Source organism: Sphaeramia orbicularis, chromosome 24 (genome assembly GCF_902148855.1).
Source record: "Sphaeramia orbicularis chromosome 24, fSphaOr1.1, whole genome shotgun sequence".
Lineage (NCBI taxonomy): Eukaryota > Metazoa > Chordata > Actinopteri > Kurtiformes > Apogonidae > Sphaeramia > Sphaeramia orbicularis.
In genome coordinates, this window is record NC_043979.1 from 41,910,591 (window position 1) to 41,934,476 (window position 23,886).

The 23,886-nt window shown below is 39.9% G+C and overlaps 1 protein-coding gene across 6 annotated transcripts in view; it reads right to left on the minus strand.

Annotated features, from left to right (window-relative positions):
- Positions 1 to 23,886, minus strand: part of nhsl1b (NHS-like 1b) — a 113,235-nt gene that overhangs the window by 37,168 nt on the left and 52,181 nt on the right. Inside the window, exon 1 of one of the 6 annotated variants that reach the window (XM_030128645.1) lies at positions 15,414 to 15,675. The exons of 4 other annotated variants lie outside the window; for them this stretch is intronic. In XM_030128645.1, coding sequence (XP_029984505.1) covers positions 15,414 to 15,429 — 16 coding nt within the window. In that variant the 5' untranslated portion in view covers positions 15,430 to 15,675. Of the gene's footprint in view, positions 1 to 7,649; positions 7,975 to 15,413; positions 15,676 to 23,886 lie in introns of those variants that run through there. One more of the 6 variants, XM_030128640.1, reaches the window with a different exon arrangement.

Below are 23,886 nucleotides of genomic sequence, written 5' to 3' on the forward strand. Positions count from 1 at the left end.
GAAGTGGACAAGACAATCAGACCTGGGGCGATAGTGCAATCAGGAGGTTAGATTATTTGAAGTCGGATGTGAGTTCTGGTGGCGGCCTGGCATTGATTACCGGTATTACCAATATAATTACACTGCATGACTGGCTTTGGATGGGCTTAACTTGCCCATCACATTGATCCAATTTAAATCTCAGTGTTACATTTGTTGGAGATGTCAGTAAGACTTTATATTGCTTTTGAACAGTTTTTTCAGCATTTGTCATGCATTAAATGGTTTTAATATTCAACTGCTAGCATGTTTAGTAACATATGGGCCAAAAATGTTGTTACTCTGGGTGTAGACCTTCTGCCTTCCATTTGGGTTCCATTTGCTGCCTCCCCCATGTTGGAGATCGCAAATGACTTCACAAAACCTTTGCATCTAATTTTCTTTTCCCTTTTGGATTCAGCTCTGTCGTATGTTCAGGGCTGTCAACCAAACCCTAAAAAAACTTGCATTTACAAGCTGGACAGTGTTCCAGACATAGAGTCAGCTCTGCGTAGGAGTATACGTTCATCGCATGCCGTACTTCAAACCTTGTTTTGGCTCAGATTCTCATACAGTTGTAAACATTCTGACTGCATTGGTTAATGCTCGAATTGATTTCATGAATTTATTTTACAAACTGTAGATTTAAAAAAAAAAAAAAAAGAGAATAGTAGTCTAGAAAATATGTTTTCCACTTATTTTCTTTTTTCCAAATCAAGATGTGAAAATTAATTTAAAAAAAAAATCAAAGTCCTTGTTTTTCTGTGCTGCAAAGAAACCCAATATATCCTTGAGAACTCAAGATAATTTGAGGGCCAACTTTTCACGTTACTTAGCCAACATATTTTACATTATTACTGAGTGAGAGCAGTACCGGCTTCTTTACACTTGCATATCTCCAGGCTAAAGAGGTTAATGGGGAAATATTATACCAGCTTTTTATTGGTCAAAGAATTGCCAGGACTAAGCACAACCTCAGCCACTATGGCTTAAGACTCTTACTCTTGTGCGTAAAAGTTGTTGTTATGCACCCATGACTGTAATCAGGGAGGTTTAAATATGTCTCAGAACAGGCTTAGTGCGAGATGATGTGGATCAGTATCATCTGTGACACACACACACACACACACACTCATATGGACTGAATGCACACACATACATACACACCCACCCCCATGCACACACACCACTGTGTGATCAGCAGTGCCATCTGACTTATCAGCAGGGATATACATTCTGTAGAATGTGTATGTATGCGCACATGCATATGTTAAGACCAGCTTCATTGATAATCTCATATGGAGACCCTGTCTAGGAAAAAAAGCAGGACCCCAAATCCACTTAACCCCTCCTTCCCTCTCTCCTCCTGCCCCCTTTAACCTCCCCCTCCTTCTGCCTGTCGAACGCTCCGTCACTCCCCCTTCTGTCCCATCTGAGCAATAATGAGAAGATGGAGGCATTAATACAGAGAGCAGGCCTCTCTTGTATGTGGGGAGTGCGCCCTCCTAATGGGCCCCTGGGGAAGCAAGACCAACTCCCTGATCAAATATCCCCCAAAATTTAAGACCATCATTATTCCAAATTAAATTCCTTCTGACACCCCATGTGTCTCTTTTTGGGCAGATAAGCATCTTGATGTGTCTGGTGGGCAATTAATTCAATGCTAATTTCATTTAATAGCCACCAAAATCCAAACAATTAATTTAGTCTCATGCACAAATACATTTTTGAGTACTGATCAGCAATCAATGCATCTGTTAAAACTGATAATTCACTGATAGTCTACTTTGAGATTGAATATAAAAGCAGACTAGAAACACTGCACTTTCCACCAGTCAGTGGGTCAGTGTGCTTGTCTGTATTATGATGCCCCCTTGTGGGAAAAAGGAGCAACAACTGAAACTAATGTAATTGGTTTTTCAATGTCACCATGGTTAAAAGCAGTCACGGCATTTAGCTTCGGTATGAACAAACAAAAATTAGAGTAAAACTGTCATCAGGGCACGTTCCCCTGTGGTTTTACAAGCAAAGAAAATGTCTGCAGCATTCGTTTTTCTCCATTTTTCCGCCTTTTTTGTCTTTACCCCTAATCCATCTCTGCATGTGGAGTGCACACCCTCCAAAAGAGACGTTGCCATGGTGAGGACAACTCATTAACGAGACAGATTTAAAGAGCCTCTTAAAATCACTTTCACTCTTCTCCCTCCCTTCTTTCTCTCCTTTCATAATCAGTCTCTATGGGGGGACATGAGCTTTTCAGAGGCTTGGATTTCCTTTCTGAGGCTTAATGGAACCTCCAGCTGATTTGGACATAAAGAGGTCCGGGGCTGAGGAGACTGGAACAGGGGAACATGATGGAGAACAGAGGGGTCTGGTGCAGATGAAAGAGTCTGAATAAAATAAGATGAGTTTGTGTAGACAGTGGAGCACAGTTCTCTGACCACAGAAATCTGATTATTCTTTTATTGTAACTGTTCTTACCTCTTTTCTAATGAATACCACAGCAATTAATTTGTTTCCATCTGCTTTAAAATCTCAGGACAACACAAATAGTACAGGCATTCACATATATCAAATATCACTAACACTACATCTGTGATGAAAATAGTTTGCTTTCTATAGGACACATATTTAATGTCAGCCAAAGTAGTCTTGTAGCAGACAGAGAAAACTGGGCAGTAGGGTAAATGGGGGCAGAAACCTCAGAGGACCAGACTCAAACCAGCATGAGGTGGAAAAAAAAATCTACTAAAGCAGCCCTCATTAAAGAAATGAGCTGTGACTAGGGTCAGCACAGCCACAGAGCGCTTAGACACACTGATCCAGCTCTACACCGCAATTAGATTTTTCAATTAGATTGTCTTACAAACAACACCACCACTATTGAATCAGAGGGTACACTGTGTGGCTGGAGAAAACCACCGTTAAGTCTTGTAATTGCATTTGTTTTCAAAATACGTTGGCCAAATGAGAGTGTTAATACAAACTTGCATTACTTGTAATTCTGTTTCCAGTACAAAGAATTCTAAGCTTGTCTAGATCTATTCATCTGTAATGAAAACAGTGGATAAAGAAATCTCTGTTTTTATTCATGAGCGTGTAAACATGGACTTTTTGAGTTTAATGAGTTTAACAGGCAGCCCTCCCATGGATGACGACCTGTTCTTATTTCTCATTTATGTGCCGCTTCTCAGGTGTCTGTAAAATGTGTCACCAATAACCTAACTATGTGCACTATACCCTCTGAAATCTGAGAGGAACCAGAAAGGCAAGGAGAGAACAGAGTAAAGCAGGTCCCTCAGACACATGAGTGTGAAGTCTGGGCATATTATATCATCCAGAACCATTTATCTTGTTCTATCTGTTGCCATACAGCGCAGTAAATGGACTCCACCTGCAGGAGGCTCCCTTTGTCAGAGGTAGAACAACAAACTCAGCCCTGTACATTGCTGCTCAGCTCATAAGTAAATGTGAAATTTAAAGAAAGAGATGAAACCAAAACAATTACATCATTTGCGTACCAGTACATATGGATAGAAAAATCACCCTGAATAAAGCACCAATGAACATTTTTAATCTGTGTGAAAATAAGCGAGACAGCTCCATCTCCATCTCCATCTGACATTTAAACTCAATGCAAAGATAAATGTCTCTGTAGATTTCAGAGATTATCTGGCAGTCATGTCCTAATGTGATAATCAAGCCATTAAGTAAAACTCAATTGTACACATATGGGGCTTAAATCCCTCCCCGACACCTGATCCCTTCTGACATACATGCAGCTCTCTGACTTATTCCTCTTCACTCTTATCCTCAATCACTTCCAGCTCCCCAAATGAAAAGCCAGCTGAGCCCAGATACACTCTTTTAATCTGAACAAGTTTTCTATGACAGCAGTATGTCATGCAACCAACACGCAGACTGACTGCAGATTTTGCATGACTATTAGATATCAAAACAACAGATGCATGCGGTCCGTTGTTGAAACCCTTACATTTGGGTAGATACATATTGTACTATAATGTGACGATGTTGTGAAGCAAAACTTAAGAAAAATCAGGATAAACAAAGGTTTGCTGCACAGTCAGTGGCCAGTGAGCAGCAGACTTAAAAACACCAGGGATCTCTGGATAAATGACACCCAGACAGAGCTCCACACAACTCGATTAGCGCCCAGTATTCATCAGTGATGACTTCATTAGCCTTTGGTCACACATGATGGAGGAGCACCTGTTTAGCCAATCAGCAGTCAGCCATTACCTATTAGGGCCTTAACAAGCTGAGAGGTCTCCGTCTGTTAGATACACAGCTAGCTATTACCCACCGATTACACTTCACCTCCTATATCACCCCTCCAAATGATTTTTCTGCATCGATGTGGGCAGGAAGGACGCAGCGCACACACCGACCGATTTTATGTGGGATAAACAAAAATGACCATAAGTGCATTCACTACATATACAGTGTGTCCCAAAAAAACTGACATCATTTGAGATGTCCATATCGAAGTGACTACATGGTCAGGAGAAATGATACTTAATAGGATTTATTTTGGACATAAAATGTATTATTCTACAAATTTCAAACGAAAAATTCTGGGGGATGGTAATTTTATAATGTTCCAAAGTTATTACAAATGTTCAATGTGCATGCTGCTTGTGACCCTAACCCTAACCCAGATCCTTTTTTCCACCACAAACAGACTTCCTCTTGAAACTTCTTATGCCATATCCAAATCTGCTTTCCTGGTGGTGCTTGTTATTGAAATTTTCCAACAAATTCACGTTGCACATTCACATTTGACTGAGTTTGGGTGTACTTCAATACACAGAACACCTTTTCGGTTGCAGTAAACGGCATGTCTATTCCTGAAAGCTGAACAATAAAAATGATCACACTTTTTTGAGCAAAAAGAGCAAACAAATTTTAAACATATTATTAGGTGATGAAATGATGTCAAATTTTTTGCCTTCATTAAAACTGGTTCAGAAGGGCAGAAAGACAGAGATTGAGGTAGACATAGTTGCTTTGAAGGAAAACAGAGCCTTAACCCATTTTACAGTTGAATGACCCTAAGCAACCCCTGACCCCAGTTCCCGAAAGTGTGTGAGTGTGTATGTGAGTGTGAAATCCCAGTGCTTGCTTCATCTCATTAAGCGGTGTGTCATGGTCCCTATTCCATTGTTCCCCGATCCTCCAACCTGCTACTGGGGGTTTCATACTTGTCTTTACTAATCTTTGGCAGACTGTGTGTATGTGTAGATAAAAAACACAAACTGCCAACTAATGAACTGCATTGTGTTTCTTCTGATTTTCCACCTTACCTCAAATTCCCATGTCAGAGACAATACTAATCGTGGTGCTTTTAACGGATGCCTGTTCTCTCAAAAACACAAGGAGTCCAGTTCATCATCTGCTTTGTCACTTTTACTATACATTAATACACTAGTCCACTTCACTAGAAGAGTTGACGGCATGAAGAGAGGAGAAACATCAGCAGCTTTGTTTCCACTTTGTAGTGCAGTGAAAAAAAGAGGCAATATCCTCTACCATTAATAAGTGATAAGCTCCTACCAAGAAACCGGCAACTCAGGCCCAGACAGCTGACTACAGTACATCTTCAATCTATTTATCTAGAAAGAAAAACAGGTTTGTGTCTTCTTGCATTGACGGGAAAACCAGTTTTGTTTGTATGAATGAAGTAGAGAAGAGGAGAAGACACAACAAAGAACTTAAGCCTACAACAACCCCTCCCACGTTTATATTACCCTAAATGGTTTTCAGCCACGCTTCCCTCATAAATGCAGTCAATCCATTTCCTTTGGCCTTATCTAGTTACTCTACAAGCCTGGCCTTCCTCAGGTGCTCTTTCCCTCTCGGGAGCTGTTGGCACTGATTGGTCAATAGCTGAACCTGCCTTCCCACCAAGGGAGTATGGGGGATGCTGAAAACACCTGCTCCTTCTCTAAACAGATAGAAAATAAATATAAGGATTGGAGGAAACAGGAAAAAACTGTTGGGTAAAGAACAAGACAAACCAAACAAAACAGAAAGAAACAGCAAGCATGCAGGAAGACAGAGACAAATGCACACAAAAGACAAATTAGCAAAACTCTAAATTTGTGTGCGAGGGTTGCCTGTTCAACAGAGCATGAAAACAGACTGACGGGGAGGTTCATTCAATCTACAGAGCCCAGACAATACTGTACCATGGCAGCGACATCTTGAGCTGTCATGACGTGTTAGCCAAAGCAGGCATGAGGACAGGCCATGCTCGTCTGGCAGTGTGTTGTTACACTGAACACACAGACATTAAGGACTGATATTTTGATAAGCATTCATGTAGAAATACGTTAGTTAATAGGTAAGTGGATAGTTAGGCAAAGACTCTAATTAAGAGAACATGAAAGAAAAGTTACAAAAGTTACAATGCCTCCCTCTTCAGACAATATCTTTTATATCAAATACTCAACAGGAAAACAGAGACTGCTTGCATTCTGTTCAACTACTCATATACCACAACACTCTGCCATTACGTCTCTGATGGCTCCTTTATGTAGTAGCAGAGGTGAAAGTGGGTCACCTCTGTTAACCCCAGCAGCGTCAACCCCATCACCCCCATACTGTCACTTCTGTTTCACTTCCCTGCAGGCCTGGCCCATCACTTCCAGCTGTTTACTATTGTGTCTTGTTCCCAAGGGTGGCCACCCAGGGGAGCATCCTCAGTTATAATGTTCTACTGTCCCAAATTAGGATAGAGCATGCAAGCATGCAAACTGATGCAGACATATTAAAAAGTTTATACTGTGTATGAACACACACATTTGCAAATGTGTTGATAAATTCCTGCACGATGGCCCAATTTCAGTTTTTAATGTGAAAATAATTACCAGAAAATCCAACACTTCTTTCTTGACTACAGAGTTGTTAAAATCATATATTCAAGCATTGAACATATGCATGTCCATTTTTAGTCTTTCTCTATGGCTCATTCAGATCCTGCCTGAGGACCCCTTCAACCACATCAAAGGTCAAAGGTCTGGGAGGTCAAAAAGCCACAATCTGCATTAACAATACACGCAACACAGCAAAACACAAATACACAGAGCTACACACGGAAAGACAGACGGCACAGATCATTCAGCTACAGGGGGATGGAAATCACCTAATGAGAGGCGACTAAGCCCAGCTTGGGAAAAGCTTGCCACAACATGTGTTGTGACTTTCTGGCACTTTGACATACACCATATAATTATTTCACATAATCACTGCAGGTGACTTAAGTATATCTAGAAGCTGGCGTTAGTTTCCCAGCCAAGACCAAGACAATAATCATTACTGTAAAAAAAAAAAAAAAAAAAAAAAAAAGCTAAGTGGTGTCAAGCTAAGTCTGTTAAGAAGTTCACAGAGGCCACTACATCAGTAATTCAGACCTGAAGTGAAAGAGAATCACAGCACCTTTTAGTTCAAAAGCCTTGATTTTCTCAACGAAACAGCTGAGACACAGGCAAATTATCTCAATATACAGATCCAATGAAACTTACTAACTCATTTAACAACTTCAGTGTCTTTAAATTAACCCCATTACCTAAATCTACAGTAACCAATCTGTTCTGCCCTTCTGTCTGTACCTTTTCCATCCTCGTAGGCTTGTGCTTTCCCAGGTGAGCCTTTAGCAATGGGTCCAAGCATTGGCTTTGGTGTCCAAAGAGAATCCCGTTTCTGGTGGACCTTTGACACTGAGAGCAGTCTTTTACGTAGGCAGCCCTCTGGCCTAGCAGACCTGGAACTGGGGATGGCCTCATGCTGGAGGCTGTTCCCCATCTTGCTGGTGGGCTGGAAAGAGCACAGAGTTCGTTTCCTACCAGGAGGGTCTTCATAGCATGCCTTGTGCCAGCAGCTGACCACCGGCTCCGAGGAGAGGCAGTGCACGTATGTGATCATCCCTGGCTAAGACCTAACCTCCCCCCTACCCACCCACCCCTGCTCTATCCAGGACCCAAGCCCCCCCAACTCCTCCTACTTCAATGTATCACTCCTATTGCAAGACCCTCTCTCTCTCTCTCTCTCTCTCTCTCTCTCTCTCTGTGGATCCTCCACTTGAGGTGGTGGGATGCAGAGGGATGTGTGTGGAAGACCTCCCCCCTTCTCCCAAACCCTGAACAGGCCTCCCCCTCTCTTTCTGGGAAGATGGGACGGAGGTTTTGGAGGTTTCTGAACCCACAGGGGACCAAATCCCCCTCTGCCTCCTCCTCTCTCTCCTCCTACTGTTTTTGTCCTTCCTCTCCTCCTCTCAGGGGATCCTATTGACCTGCACTGATTTGCCTGACAAAAGAAGGCTGTGTGCAGTGTTAGATTACAAGATTTAACTCCAAAACAAATATTCCACGCAACTATTGCAGCATAAAGCTATTAAAAATCATCCATGATTATCAGTTGGATATCTGGCAGCTTGCAGAAAACAAGAATCCTGACCCCAAAAAGTAGCCACAAGATATTTCAGTCCTCCAAAAAATGCAAAAATGAGGTTTAAAAAACAAAAGCCATTCCCTTATTGCAAATGTCAGCGGTTAAAACTATGCTAAAGCCATTTCTGCAATGCCGCTATTTGCAATTACCCTAAAGTATCCACCACACATTTTTGTAAAAGAGTCCCAAAAGTCAAGAAACTGTTGCGTGTAAAAAAAAAAAAAAAAAATCATCCAAAGAGCATAACCACAGAAAAATGCTTCTAAAACAATGTCCAGATAAGCGTCCAGTTTCTAATAACATCTTCCTTCCTCTTACTCCTTTCATTTACAACAGAGCACCAGGAATATTGTCCAGTGGCATCCACATGGCCGCTCCTCTCAGATCCTACGCCTCCTTCTTTCCTCTGCTGTTCTAATCTGTAAACCCAGATTATCCAGCCTCCAGCTCTCGTCTCTGATTGCAACAGGCACACGGAGAAGAAACACAGATGGACACCAGGCTGTAGATAATTAACTGCATCACCTCCAGTGCTCAAATGGGTGGAAGTTCAAAAAGACTTGGCGTATTGTTTGTCAGCTGGTGAACTCAAATGACACGGGATCATGTGGGGAAAAAAAAGCTGCATGCAGACAAAATATCAACACTAGTGTAAGGGTTGCTGATACCGAGAGCACACATCCAGTAGAAGATGTGTAATATAATACTTCAATATGCACAAAAACTGTCCCCAACCTAATGGCAACCTTTAAAGCGTCAACTGATTTAACTGGAGGTGAAAACACAGAAGCACAGAGGGATGCACAGATGGACAGAGGTAATACCTGACAGATGCAAGTGCAGCAGATAGCAGATAAAAACGTAAGTGGCAAATAAACTGACAAATCATTACCAAAAAGGTGAGTCTAACACTACCTTGTCAGTGAATGTCTGTGCAAGGCATTTCCTGTTTCCATTACAGTTTGCAGATTTTCAGGTCACAGTAAACCCTTAGCAAGGAGAAAAAACCTTGAGACTATGAGATAAGTGTAACACCTCATGAGGGGGAGTTTAACATTGGTTAAATAAGAATAAAGTGATCTGAACTGCAATTAGTGCAGCTATATCCTCTAGAGATCCAGCAATGCACTTTTGTCCTCTGTTGGGGAAGAGTTTCACAGCTTTACTTATCATTGCCAATCAAGGCAATTATTTAATGTAAAAAAGCCAAAACCTTTCCTGGGTCTCAGGAGGATAAGACATCATGATCAAATCATTTTTCCTCCCATTTCATATGATTTAGGTGTTTTAAAAAGAACAATTAGGTGCTGCACCCTATGATTAATACAATGGTAGGGTGTAAACTGATGCATTAGTCACAAAAACATAAGAGAAAAATAAAAAATGCTGAAAAAATTAATATGTCGCCCTCTGGTGGTGAGTCTCCAGTCTGCCACCACATATGCAGACCCCACTGTGGAGGCTCTACATATGAAGACTTAAAGCCCACTCATATACAACAACTTTGGTGGAAGAGGAAGGTACTATGTGCTGGTTGTTATCCTGCCAAAGCCTCAGCAGATAGCCAGAAGCTAAAACAGCCATTACTGATGGTTATCATTTCCACAGCCTGGTGTAGTCAGCCAACACACAAGCTGATTACAAAACCAAAACCACTGCACTCACTCACAGAACATCATGAGCAAACCACTGTAAACACACACACACACACACACTCTTAGCCCACTGGGAAGGCCAAAAGATTTTAACTGTGGCCTAAATTGCAGTTAACACTGTTTTTGCCCTGAATCCATAAATACATGCACTCAGTGGGTCATTCAGTTCACACACAGAACCACATCAGGGGGTGTATAGTAATGCAGACCTGCACACACTAATGGCATCATTGTCACAACAGGGGGTGTTTTTCACAATCACACACAGACAAATATACATTATTTCCACTTTACAAGCAGTTAGTGATGAAGTGATAGAAGTCTGCGGGTGCAAGAGAAAAAACACACATACAGAGTGAAAGTCATGTGTGTATTAGTTGGCTGTGACTGTTCAGGTTTTGCCCAAGCGCAGCATGCATGGCGGTCAGACTCTCACACCCCACTGCCCGTGAATGGGGATTATTACTGGTCAGAGGATGTGTGTGTGTGCGTGTGTGTGTGTATCTGTACCCTTTTTTAAACAATGCAACAGCTGTCCTGGTTCAAGTTAGGGCAGCACATACTGTGTTTCTGCTGATGGATGTGTATTTACATGCATGTGTATCCACTGTGTGATAAGCTCTTATGCATGTGTATTAAATGCTTTCACATAGGTTTCAATGTGTGTTGGGGGGGGGGGGGGGGGGGGGGAGTTAAAGCGGAAGGCTTTGAGAAAGGGACAATAGTAACCAGGGAGACACATAAGTTTTGAATGGAGTGAGAGGAGCACCTGCATGCTGAGTTAGTCTTCTGTCCGGGGAAGTCATCCACAGGGAGTCAGCTATTGTCTTCTGAAACTTCACCAACAACAAAACTTTTCCAGCACTGTCCCTGGAAACATCACAGCTTAGCACTCGCCTCCTGAGAGGATTTGTTTTCACATTGTCATCTTTCTAAAAATACAGTACAGCCTCCCCGCCAAGTGACTTTGTAGCACCTCTGAAAAAGTCTCTGAAAACCTTCTGTCATGTAAATTATGCAGGAAAACAAAAGGACCTCTGGTTAAGAATCCACCAATTAGTTTAATTCTGGCAGTTAGCTGAAATGGACCAAGGGCATTATCTCAAAAAACAAGAAGGGTAGGAGGAGTAAAAGGATGCATACGACTTTGTCTTCTTAACCTGAATTTGACATGGCTGAAAACTGTCGCACAAACACATAACATCAAGTACACATTATAATATGATCAGGCAGAGCCACAGACCCAACATTAGTTAAGCATCCTGAGTTAAACTAGCAAAGTTCTGTCAACATTTTAGGTGATTTAATAAAACCAGCCATCCTGCACCGACAGCATCTCTTGTTCTGTCTAACATTTTCACACTTTTCACCTCTTCTCCATTTGTCATCTCTTCCCCTCCACTGGAGATAAGCAGCCTGTCACAGTGAGTGTGAGAACATCCATCAACCACACTACCCACAAGGCCAGAGGGCAGGTAGTGGGTCAGCACGGGGTCGAGAGGTCACGGTCTCTCTAGACAAACAGCACAGGTGCTTTGGATATTGAGAGGTTGTCTTGTTACAAGTTCATATAGATTAAGAAGGAAATAAGTTTAATGAGGTTCCTAAATGAAGGCTGCTGACAACTTAAGTCACCTGTGATTATAGAAAATAGAAGTAATTGGAGTTGACGTTGTGAAACTTCCTCCATTTCAATGAAATTCTCTTATTCCTGCAGGATATTTTATCTTCTACCATTAACTCAAATATAAGACACTGTAGAGCTTTGGAAAACACTACGAACAACTACAAATATCAGCAAAGAAAGATAAAACGAGATGACAATAGTTTAACAACCCAGAATGTTTGTAGTCGTGCAGATAAACGTTATCAAGTGAAAAGCAGTGATAGAGTTATAGTTAAATATAGGTTTGCATATATAGCCATAAAGGTCATTGCCCTATAGGCCAAATTTAACATGACCAATCCAGAGAAAAAGCACATCAAGCTTATTATGTTTTTCCAGGAGTCATACAAACAATTTCCTGGGAATTGCGCATAAGCACAGATCTTGCCTGAGTCACATGGTACACATTCACAGACACATAATTCACATTCGTGCCTGACACACATTCATGCAAACACCCCAGGCTGGATTTTAGGGATAATGTGCAGCAGACATTCAGGTTTCTCACCAATTTACACCAACTGCATGTTGACGCTTTTGGCTGTAACTCACAAATCTGTAACTGCACTCAGAAAAAAACACCAACATTTTTCATCTTTTATTGATCTTTTCTAATATTAATAAGGCTCCCATAATAATCTCAAGTGGCTAACCCTTAGGGGTCCACGGTCACAGCCCCATGACTGAATCACATGACATTTTCAACACATCGTAGCATCAGAAGTCGGTCACGTAGACCACTGGGGACAATTACATTCGAAAGTGCGGACTTGAAACACTCTCCCACTTTTTATTTGAGGTTGTTAGAGCAAATACAACCAGAGATATGACATTTTGAAACCGGAGCAAACAAACGGGAATAAAAGTACCTAATATGTGGAACCAGTATTCACTTTTTAAAGTCTTTGAAAAGGAATCTTTGTGTTACTTATGCAATAAATTATATACATTTTTCAAATCGAATTTTATGTTTTTTGTGTGTTTTTTGGCCTTTTATGTTGATATAGTATGTTAAAGTGAAAAAATGATAGGCTGATGATATAGATGAAGTTGTGCTGAAAAAAAATATACCAAACATGGGTATAGTAAACATTTCTTTATATAGTATATAAAGGCAAAATCAAAAGTACTCAAAAACAGCCAAAATAGGCTCAGACTCCTAAGGGTTAAATGAGTGAATCTGCTTAGATTCATGGGAAGTGACAAGAATTTGGGTTTGATTAACTAAATTAAAAGCTTGTTTAAGGTGTTCAAAGTCAAACATTGGTCTGATACAGATTAAATAATAACTCAGCTCATCTATGACAATCAATTAAATATTACTATGAATTAAATGAGCCTCACTAAGTTTTCGATTTAATTACACAGGCCTTATTCAGACTGGATTAGTGTTCCAACTACATCCAGTCTGAGAACACACTGATTAGAGGAGGAGATCTCTCACCATGGGAGCATCTTAGTATGGCTGGATCAGAACATCTGCCCTTGCCCCTCCACTGCTGCCCACAACCCAAACCCAAGCCACTATAATGCTCACACATCTGAATTAACTGTAATTTCAGTGGTTGAAAACAAACCAGGGTGCAATGGATCATGTTTCGCTCAACCAAAAAACATGTTATTCCAGATTGGACATGGCCCGAGCTGCCCTTAACTGACCTCACAAAGAAGGAGCTGAATAATTTCTTAGTAGCATGTTTGCTTGACAGGTCTTAGGTCTCCTTACATGGACAGTGATGATGTACTTCCATACCTCTTACACTGCAGGAAACCTCCAATTTGACCGAGAAGGAAAATTACTCCAACTAATCCCTACTCTGTCCCCTCTAATGTTTCTTTTACATGTTCTACTGGAGCAGGGCTCAAGTGTAGAAGTAACTTATGTAACGAACCAAAAGCTTCCCCAAGAGCCGCTCTGCCCACCAATCCAAAGGCTTACACTAAAATGCAAGGCTTTTTTATTGAGGGGGAGGGTTAGCCCGTGGTCAAAACAGATGAGAATTTACTTTGGCCACAGCTGGATGTGGAAGAACATGGACTATAAATGTGTCACATCTGTTTCAGAATTGGAAACCCCAACTGAGGGGCTGCTTAAATCATAAGACATTCACTAAGTGGCAGCCTAAAGTAAAATATTGGTCACAACACAGCGGGAAATGCAAGGAACAGTATTTGGGTCACTTTTTCTTACCAGATGAAACTGGAAATCTAAACTGACAATACTCAGTTATTTTGTTTATTGTCACTAACAAAGATCTAAAAGTCATTTACCTGACCTGAAAATATTTCAGAGAATATATTTTAAACATTCCATATTGTTTACACTGAGTGTAACTGTAAAGGAAAGAATGAAGACAGTTTGTCAGCCTTCAAACTGATGATCATTCTCCATCCCAGCTCACATCTGTTTCTCTCCGGTCCCTTAAGACCAGATTCGCACGGTGTGGAAACTGCATTAGCTGACAATATAAATTACTGCATACAGCTGATGAGTGGGGATATTGCCATAAATACTTGGTGAGTTTATATTACCTCATTTTTGGAAGCTGTGTCTACAGGCTGCATTGAGAGAAAAATATTTGGTTTTCACAAGAAGGACAATTTCTTCTCTCACTTGAAAACCATTTTTTCCATTTCATGAGAAGCTGGTGAGAATACTAAGCCAAACAACACCATTAAAGGCTATTCTTCTGTTCAGACTAGGATATTTCCTTTTAATTTTCAACACATTAAAAGAAAGTTTTCCCTTAGAACTGCATGAGATCTATTATTGGGTACGATGATGCATCAGTGCATCATGAGGCAGTTTTCTGCAGAAGTGATGGGGAAAAACTGGCATAAAACACATGAAGGATGTACCAGTCCAATTCACTTCCCCTTTTTTTTTTTGCATAGCATCATAAGGACTCAATACATTAGCCATACACAGCATTTGTCTGGTGTACAAAGATTAAAAGGACAAGAACAATGTCTACATGGATATTTGGAAAAACAAACAAAAATGCAAAATGAGGCTGCCAGTAAAAGACGGCCTAGATTTCCCCTTATCTGACCAGTCAAGTAACCGCCAACACATGGCCCCACTCTGCAGGAAAGCAACCCAGTAACTGCTGCCTCACCAGCTGTTATTGTGGACACATTCAGACACACATCCAGATGCATAAATGTGCACCCATTTACACAGCGCTCAGCTATGCTAAAATACGCCACAAAGTTGCAAAGGCAACAAGATCTGAAGCTCAGACAGTGGGATGTGTATGCATCTTCCCCCAAGAGTGAATCAGAGGAAAACTTGGAAGAGCAACAATCAAAAAACCAAAAGATATAAAAAGAACAGGTAGGATTAAAGTCAATGAGCATGAAGTGGTTAAAGAGGGAAGAACAAACGAATAAATGATTAAAGAGAAAAAGAAGGAAGGTTCCGTCCACTAAGGAAAAACACATGAGGACGGATACTGTGCAGAGGAAGCCGCTGTGACAGAGATTACTTTCCACACAAAGACGAGACATCGATTTTAACTTTTCTTTGTTTCAAAACGTGAGGGAAAACACCCACGCAAATACTTAAACACTCATGTAATGCTCAAACACACACACACACTTACCTTTTAGGCAGAACATGGCTCTTCCTTATTTCCTCATTTATCCACAGTAAACTATACACTTTATCCTATTCTTTCTTTTCCACTTGTCCTACTTTCTTGGTTTGTCTCTCTGTCGTCCTCTCTTCCTTTCTTTCCACCAGTCGGTCAAATCTTTCACACTGACACAGATCCTGACACATACACTCCTCGCTCCCACTGCCTCCCTCACCATCCCTCACTCCCACTCTGCCTCCTCTCACACACACATACATGCGTGTGCACACCCTGAGTGTCAACCAGCCAACTTGTGCACCGCAGGAAACTGCTTTCCACACCCCCCTCCCCTGCTTCCCCTCTCTCTCGCCGGTGCTCTCTCTCTGTAGGTCTCTCCACCAGGGTGACAACCCCCTCATCTCCCCGCCCCATCAGCGTTAAGAGGTAGACAGCCTGAAGCCCGGTCATGCTCTAAAACGCTGAAAGCTACTGTCACACCAAACCACATTAGTTTCCTCACTGACACATAAAAATACATATTTAAATGCAAATACTGTCCAACATATACATTTTAAAAGCAGGTGAAATAACAACAAAACTACACAAACACTGTGTAAGCCTCATAAAGGATAGTGATTGTAGGGAATCTGGGCAGTCAGCAGTTCAGAGTGAGGCAGGGGGCCCCGGCTTGAGGCCGATCCATTGTTCGCTGATCAAATATAATCACTTTAATCCCCACAATTCAACTGTCTGTTATCAGAAGCAGCTACTAGCTTGACGCATCCCAAACCTTCCAACCTGAAAGACCAGCAAAGTCACACAACTGGGAGACAGAATCACTGAGTCACTCAGACTATGGAAACACTACAAAGACAAAACACCGATTTATATAAAGGTATTCACCTCCAGAGTAATTTAAGAACGTACAACAGCAGTGAAAACGTAAAATGACTGCAGAATTGCATCGTAGAAGCCTCTACAGTTTTAATTACCTATAATCCTGCAACCATAAAATAACCAAAAGAGTGAAGCATTATGGGGAAAAGACAATGCACAAATGAAGATGTGAAAAGGAAAACTGAAAATGAGTTTGTGATACAATGTTTGCAAAGCGCTCCCACTGCACTGACTGAACACCAGTGAATAACCTTAGACAAAAGGCCAAAATGGAAAAATCAATACATAATTAGCTCTCTCATTGTCTTCTTTCAAGACGATGTGCTCTGCTGGGAAAAAAAAAAAAAAAAAAAAAAAAAAAAAAAAAAACTTGACAAGACAGTGACAATGTCTCAACCTAAAGATTGTGTTTACTCCAGACATGACAGACAAACACAAAATGGCACTGATTTCCAATGAGGCTATATCATGATGGCAGAAAATGCAATATTTGACTAATTACATAAGATAAACACACTGCTCTGGGCTATATTGTTATGAAAATGTAGGTTTTATTCCTTCATCCACCAGAACACCCACTGAGTATACTGATAAGTGTCTCTTATCTAGTTAAAAGTTTGCTGATATGTCAGACCTCACACACACTGCCTGTCAGGGCATGTAGTGTAACATCCCTTTAAATAGTTTACTGTTTATTATTGCAATATTACATGTGTAATTATGAAATATCACATAACATTAGGGCCATTTTTCAAACCTAATAACCTAGGTCTGTTTGGCAAACATTCTGTATACAACTACATACTGAAACATATCATGGTATGATAGCAGCTGTTTTCTGGCACGTATGTACATGCTTCAAAAAACGCCAAAACAAAAAAAGTAACATAAGTAAAATGAAGTAATGTAAAAGCAGTACGGCATTTCACATGTACAGTCAATGACTAGAACTAGATGATCTTGACTGTGTTGTGTGCATGTGTACAGTGTGTGTTGTGACAATGTTAATCCCACCCCAACTGGGGGTTTGAGGCTATGACACGTCTGCTGTGACCAGATGTCACCAATTACAGTCCGACTGATTAGTGTGTAATTTTGAGTGTGATGCTGTGAGTGACATAGAGGGCTTCTACAAGGATGACTGGATAAAATGAGAAAGCCACAAAAACACAACCCTGGAAATAATCAGCAATTTAAAAACACACAGACACACATACACCATGAATAGAGCCACCTAACCAGACAATAAAACCTACTTCATCAAGCTTTCACCTTAATTGGCTGCTGTTTTGTCCAAAATGGCTTCAGTGTTAACCTTCACCATAAAACCTTTAGCTCTGCGGGAACACTTGAGGTCTGCATAATCACTGCTGTCACAAGGCTAAAGGAAGGAAAAAGCAGAGAAGTGGAATTCCTTCCTTTTTCTAAATCACTTTAAGATGACGGGGAGCATAAATAACAATAAGTAGTTAATGTGAAAAGTCGCTCTTTGTTTCAACTTTTACAGATTAATGCTAGAAGTCAGGTTCAGCCACTGAAGTAGTAAACATTCATACCTTCTTTAGGAGACTGTACATAACTAAATAACAAAACCATTACTGCTTTTTATTGCTACTAAAAAAATTATTAAAGTATAGTTACATCAGTTCCATACATGCAAATGTGGAAGTTTACAGCAAAGGCAGCATTCAGTATTTTGTGTGTATTTCAAGTTTTCCTGAAAGATATTATCTTCAAGTGTTCCTACCTTTTGTGAACTGTTAACAACAGACACGTCAAGGACACTACAGCAATTGAATGCGTGGCAGCACAGGTTTTTTTTGCTTAAATGACAGTCTTCTTTAACTACAGGATAAACACTACACTAACAAACACTAACACTACGTTTAGAGGTAGAGTTGTCCTCCAAAACACAGTCATTGTCGCCAGTTAAAACATTGCAATGAGGCGTGGATCATGACAAGGCCCCTCAAATGCAACTAAGACAACATACTATGTTTGGCAATAACAACTTGAAAACAAATGCAAATTTGTCAGACACGTAATGACAAGATATCTGAAACTGGAAAAACAACCCTACCTGGCCTATCACTGAAAGAGTTCATCTTGTAGTAGTTCAGGAGTAGAGCGTCTCATAAAACAACGTGACTAAGCCTGTATAGTTTTAGATAGCATTATGAAAGCTCCTGTATATACAGCTGTGGAAAAAATTATTAGACCATCAAAAGTCATCAAAAGCAATGTTTATGCAATCAAGTACTAACTCCTGTTTGTATCATGTGACTGAAACAGACAGAAAAGAAAACATGGAATGCATAAAAGCACTGTTTTTGGCAGTACAATGCCATAGATATTGATGTAAGAATTGAAGTGATTTTGGTTATTATCAAGAAAATCACGGAAAATGGATAGATATTAGCTCTGAAAGTAAACTCTTATGAGCTATTTTTTGTTGTTATCATTATATTTGTCCGAATAAATTTACCTTTAGTTGTACCAGGCATTAAAATGAACAAGAAACTGAAGAAAACAAGGGTGGTCTAAAAAATTTTTCCGTGACTATATGATGCATGTATCACGATTATGAACTACAGTGCAGCTTGTGTTTTGACAACATTTGTGCATCCTATGGATAAAACACCAGCCCAGGACATTTATCCTCTAACAAAGCAAAAACATGTTCAAATATAATCTTCTGTTTTCCTCACAGTTCTTCCTTGATCAGCAAATCAGGACCTGGATTATATTCTGTCATACAAAAGGTAATAGGATATATACAATATGATACAAATTGTGCTAAAAAGGTGGATGATGTAAGTAGGGGATTTAGTTTTTAACAGGAAATCAGAGGTAATGCCATATAATACGGGCTAAAACTGAACTGAGATGTGCGTCGGGCTTTGTGGAGTTGTTTTTTTCTCCATTATACAGTAGGTCTGATCTGGGATCAACTAACACACATTAAAAATAGGTTATGGGAGTGGAAAGGAGTTGACACTTACCTGGAGGGCACCGTAATATCAGCACATAGGAAAGAAAAAGACAGAAAAGGCAATTAGAAGCACAGAAATAAGACTAAATATAATACATATTTTCTTTGGTGATTTGGTATGTAGGTTGTATGCATGTGTACATCTATGTACAGTAAAAGTGTGTGTGTGCGCCCTGGGCCATGGGCCACATCACCAGATTTCCATGTCTGTCTTTTAATGAGGCCTTACTGGTTTATACATCACATCTCCCCCCCCGAATTATCATCTGCTAATCTGGATTTACACATGCACAGCGTAATGAGTGCATTCCTGTGTGTGTGTGGGATATGTCCTGCAATGTTTCCATGACAGATAGTCCAAAGCCCACTAACAACACTGTTATGCAAGCGTTTTGTCTCATCTGAACCTTCTCAAATTTTACTAAGCATCTCCCACAGGCAGATATATCCAAAAAAAAAAAAAATCCTTTATAAATACTTATTAATGGCATTATATAATGAGAGAACAACTTCAGACTGCTAGTGTGCCAAAGAAGATTTAGGTCAATATGTTGTTACCCTAAATAAAGTGTGTGAATTAACATAAAAAAGAAAAAAACACACATCTGTATGAGCCGAGTACATCTGTGTTGATATAGAAACAAATTTACACTAAATAACTAAATCCGTCAATCTCCTGATTTGTATGTTAACACGGTGTGGAATGTTTGCCAGAATAAGAAAGTTTCACAAGATGAGCTGCTGCGCAAAAGACTTAAACATCATATACTATAAGAAGCAGTGGAGTAATCATGTAAAGCCCAGATCATCAGCTGCCATACAGGCCAAACAGGGATTCAGTATGAAGGAAAAACTGGCTGCAGCTCGACGTCTGGGGCCCGACTGGCCAATATATTCCTTAACCCAGTCTTCTAGTGTAGCCACCATGGCCACCTGCTTATAGATTCAGACTTACACCCAAGTGGGGGTGATCAATAGAGTCGATTGAGGAGATTGATCAGGTAATTTTGTTTCCGTGTACATGTGTGACAGTGGAAGAAAGAGGAGACAATGAAGGGCTTGACATGATAAAACCAGAAAGACAGATGGACAAAGGTGGAACAAATGCAGTTATCTCTTCTTCACTAGTTGTTTTTTCCATATATCCTCAAATTGCGCAAATATAACTTGTGCATAAAAATGTACCTAATGGAAAAATGATAATTTCACCAAAACTCTCATTTTTTGATTAAAAGTTTTTGCGCTGGCAAGAGGTGGGTTTTTTTTTGGGTGTAGCGCAATTGGTAAATCACACAAAACTGCAATGGAAAGACATTTTTCCGCAACTAGAGTCACGTGAATTAAAAAAAACAGATGTTGACGGACATTACAACAAGCAAAGAAGAAGAGTTTTAAAAGAAACATGGCGCAGTATGTGTTGGCACACCAGGAAACCGAATCATTTTATAATTTAGTATATGATAGAGGGGTAATATATAATAATAATGAATACATCTGTAAATCAACACAATATTTGTGTTTGTCGCCATGTTTATGGAATGACTTCTTGTGTCATCTCAGGATAATAAATAAACAAATCATCGCATTTGTGATTTAATGGAAAAACAGACATTACGCACTTCTGTTTTTTCAACATTTAGTAAATATCGGTAAAGTTTTGCGCAGATGTCCAATGGAAAAGTGACTACTGTTACTTAATTACAGATTTTCAAGTTCTAATCACAGCTGTAATTAGTAAACAGATGTATTTCCATTCTCCATATGTCAAGGATGAATCCAGAACCACCACAGAAAACAACTACAAGGACCTTTAAAGAGTGGACGTTCACCAATGCCAACACTTCACTATTCCTTCTGTTCCACGACATGAATAAACCACAAACAAACCAAAAATTATGGCCAATGTTTTCCTCCTTTTTGACAGTTGGTGCCACTAGTTACTGCAACGTATTATTATCATGTGAGAAAATTCGTTCTATATCCTCATTTGGTGCCAGTTGTTTGGTTCGCTGTTGGCATGTGCCTTACTCTTCCATCACATTTCATGAAAATCAGGGCAGTAGCTTTTGCAAAATCCTGCTGGGAGACAGAAAAATGGGAGTGATCACATAACCTCCTTGGCAGAGATACATAGTCAAAAGTTTTGTCTCAAATCAAATATAGATTCACAGTTTTAAGGAAGGTTTATCTGAGTGTAAATAATCTCCATCTTTACTCCTCTATGAAAAGCTGGAACAGATGTCGAGTATATTTGGCTATTTTTGCATTTTGTCTACCTGTTTTTTTGTTTCATTGTCCTTTTGTCTAGTCCCCCTTAACTCAATTACTCGGCCCTTCAGTATGGCAGCCAATAGCAGCTTGCGTACCAGACGGCACCCTTCCACATGATTGGTTCAAAGTTGTCCCAATAGGAAGGTCAAACTCAACCACACCATGAAACACGCTCTCACACACCCGTTACCTTGGCAACCGAGGCAAACACCCAGCCAGTGAAGCTGGAGACTGCGTCAAAATTGCAGGTTTCGGAGCCACAGGCGCTCATTTTAGGGCTATATTTATACGCAGGCACACTGCACCGCTGCCCATGTGTCTTGTAATGGGTCCTGGCAGGCGTGATGTTACCAGATGTTATAAATAAAGAAGGTTCAAACTGGAAAAGTACACTTATAGGATGTTTCCTCTGTGGTGTGTGCAGTCTGCAGTATGTGTGTATATACTTGTGCATGAGTGTATGCGTGTTATGGATGAAATGGTTTTACATTGACCCGTCTCTGACACCGTCACTGGCCTAGAATATGCTATAAAAAGATGCAGATGGAGTGAGTGAGAGAGAAAAAGAAAGGATGTGTAAGAGAGCACAGTAAGAGCTCATAGTACAGAACCAATAAACACTCCATCTTTCTTCCTGTTTTTTTTTTTTTTTTTTGCTTTTTGTTTTGTTTTTTTCAAGGAAACATCAATCATCATTGATCATTTTACATTAGCCTCCTTAATCTAGCAAATAATCAACAGAGAAAATCAAACCCTTCAAACTATTAATTTAACAGAAACCTTTCAGAATGTAAGTCTATATTATGCAAAGTATACTTTTTTTTTTTTTGAGGCATTCTTCTGAAAATGTGTAAGATACTGGAAAAACTGGTAAAAATTCCTGAATCAGAGTTTACAATAACTGCTGGTTGCATTCTTTTTTTTTTTACTCCAATGGCAATTATAATTATTTGTCATATAATTTGAACCTGGTGACCTGTCTCACCTCAAAAGAGATGGCCTGGTTACTTTTTTTTTCTCTTTCATGTCAGTCTATTTTGGTGTATTTGGTGTATTATTGTTTCTCTGTGTTGTTAAAATGCAAAATTATCCAATAAAAATAGAGTTAAATTTTTTTTTGGACAGAAACCTGCTCAGAAACGCCATGTTATTAGCAGAAAATACATGAACCACAAAAAGTATTAAGACTCCATCCTTGAGGTTATTTCTCCGTTTTAGTTCAGTTTTGAGTTTCTAACATATTTACTAACACACATATCAACATCAATTTTCACACCAGCAGATGCAACGTGGTAAACATCTATTCTCTACCCTGGATTTAGTGATGTCATTCCAGAATGGTGACCTCAGCTCCTCCCCTTTGACTTTGAGAAAAATGTCAGGACTTCAGATCATTTCAACTATGCAAAGGCCTGAGCTGTTTTAGGAATGGGGCAGGATCAGAAGTGACAGAGTGACAACGAATGATTGAGACGTGCAGTAAACTACCACAGCAGCAGTTCAGGTATGAGTGTAAAAGCCTCATGGTACTGTGAGGCGAAACAGCAACTCAAGGTCAGTTAATGCCGTGAGCCTTTTTAAATCATGTCATTTTTATTTCATTCATTACTTTTGGGGTAACACCTTAATAGGTTAAACGGTCAATCTAAATGGCCCGTAGGTGTGACTGATTCTTCGTCTATAAACATCAGCCCCTGGCGACACATCCAGCGTTGGTAGCCAAGATAAACTCTGGCATCCCTGTGACCCTCTTGAGGATTAAGTGGTTCAGGAAAATTAATGAATCATTATTTTCCAAAGCAAGTGCGATGCAAAAGTCATCCTGCTCTCTGAGACTAAGAGGAAATGGAAGACAGTGTGTAATTTCTTCTGCAGAGGGCTTGTCTATCAAAAGATCTAAAGGTGTAGTGACACTGCAAAACAGCATGGGAGTTTTATTTCCACCATTGCTGCTTTTTCACCTTACATTAACTACCATATGCTTTCTTCCTGTCACTTGACTGTAATGATAGAGTAATAACTGGCTCATAACTGCATGGGCTTTTACACTGAACGAAATTTAAAATTCTATAAAACTGAACATTTTTGGAAGCCTGTATTCAAGTCAACAAAATATAAAATAGTAACTTCGTCTCTCAGACTTTTAAGGTTTCAGTTGCTGGGTAAGTTTTTCTCAGTGTATGTTCTCATGACTTTTCTGACTATGACTATATATGTCTAGGACTATTTCACTGTTTTTAATTGTACAGCTATTTTTTTTTTTTATATCTTTTTAATCTATTCTTGTATTTTAGTCTATCATTTTGCTTTTTTATTCTTCTGTACGACACTGTTTCTAAT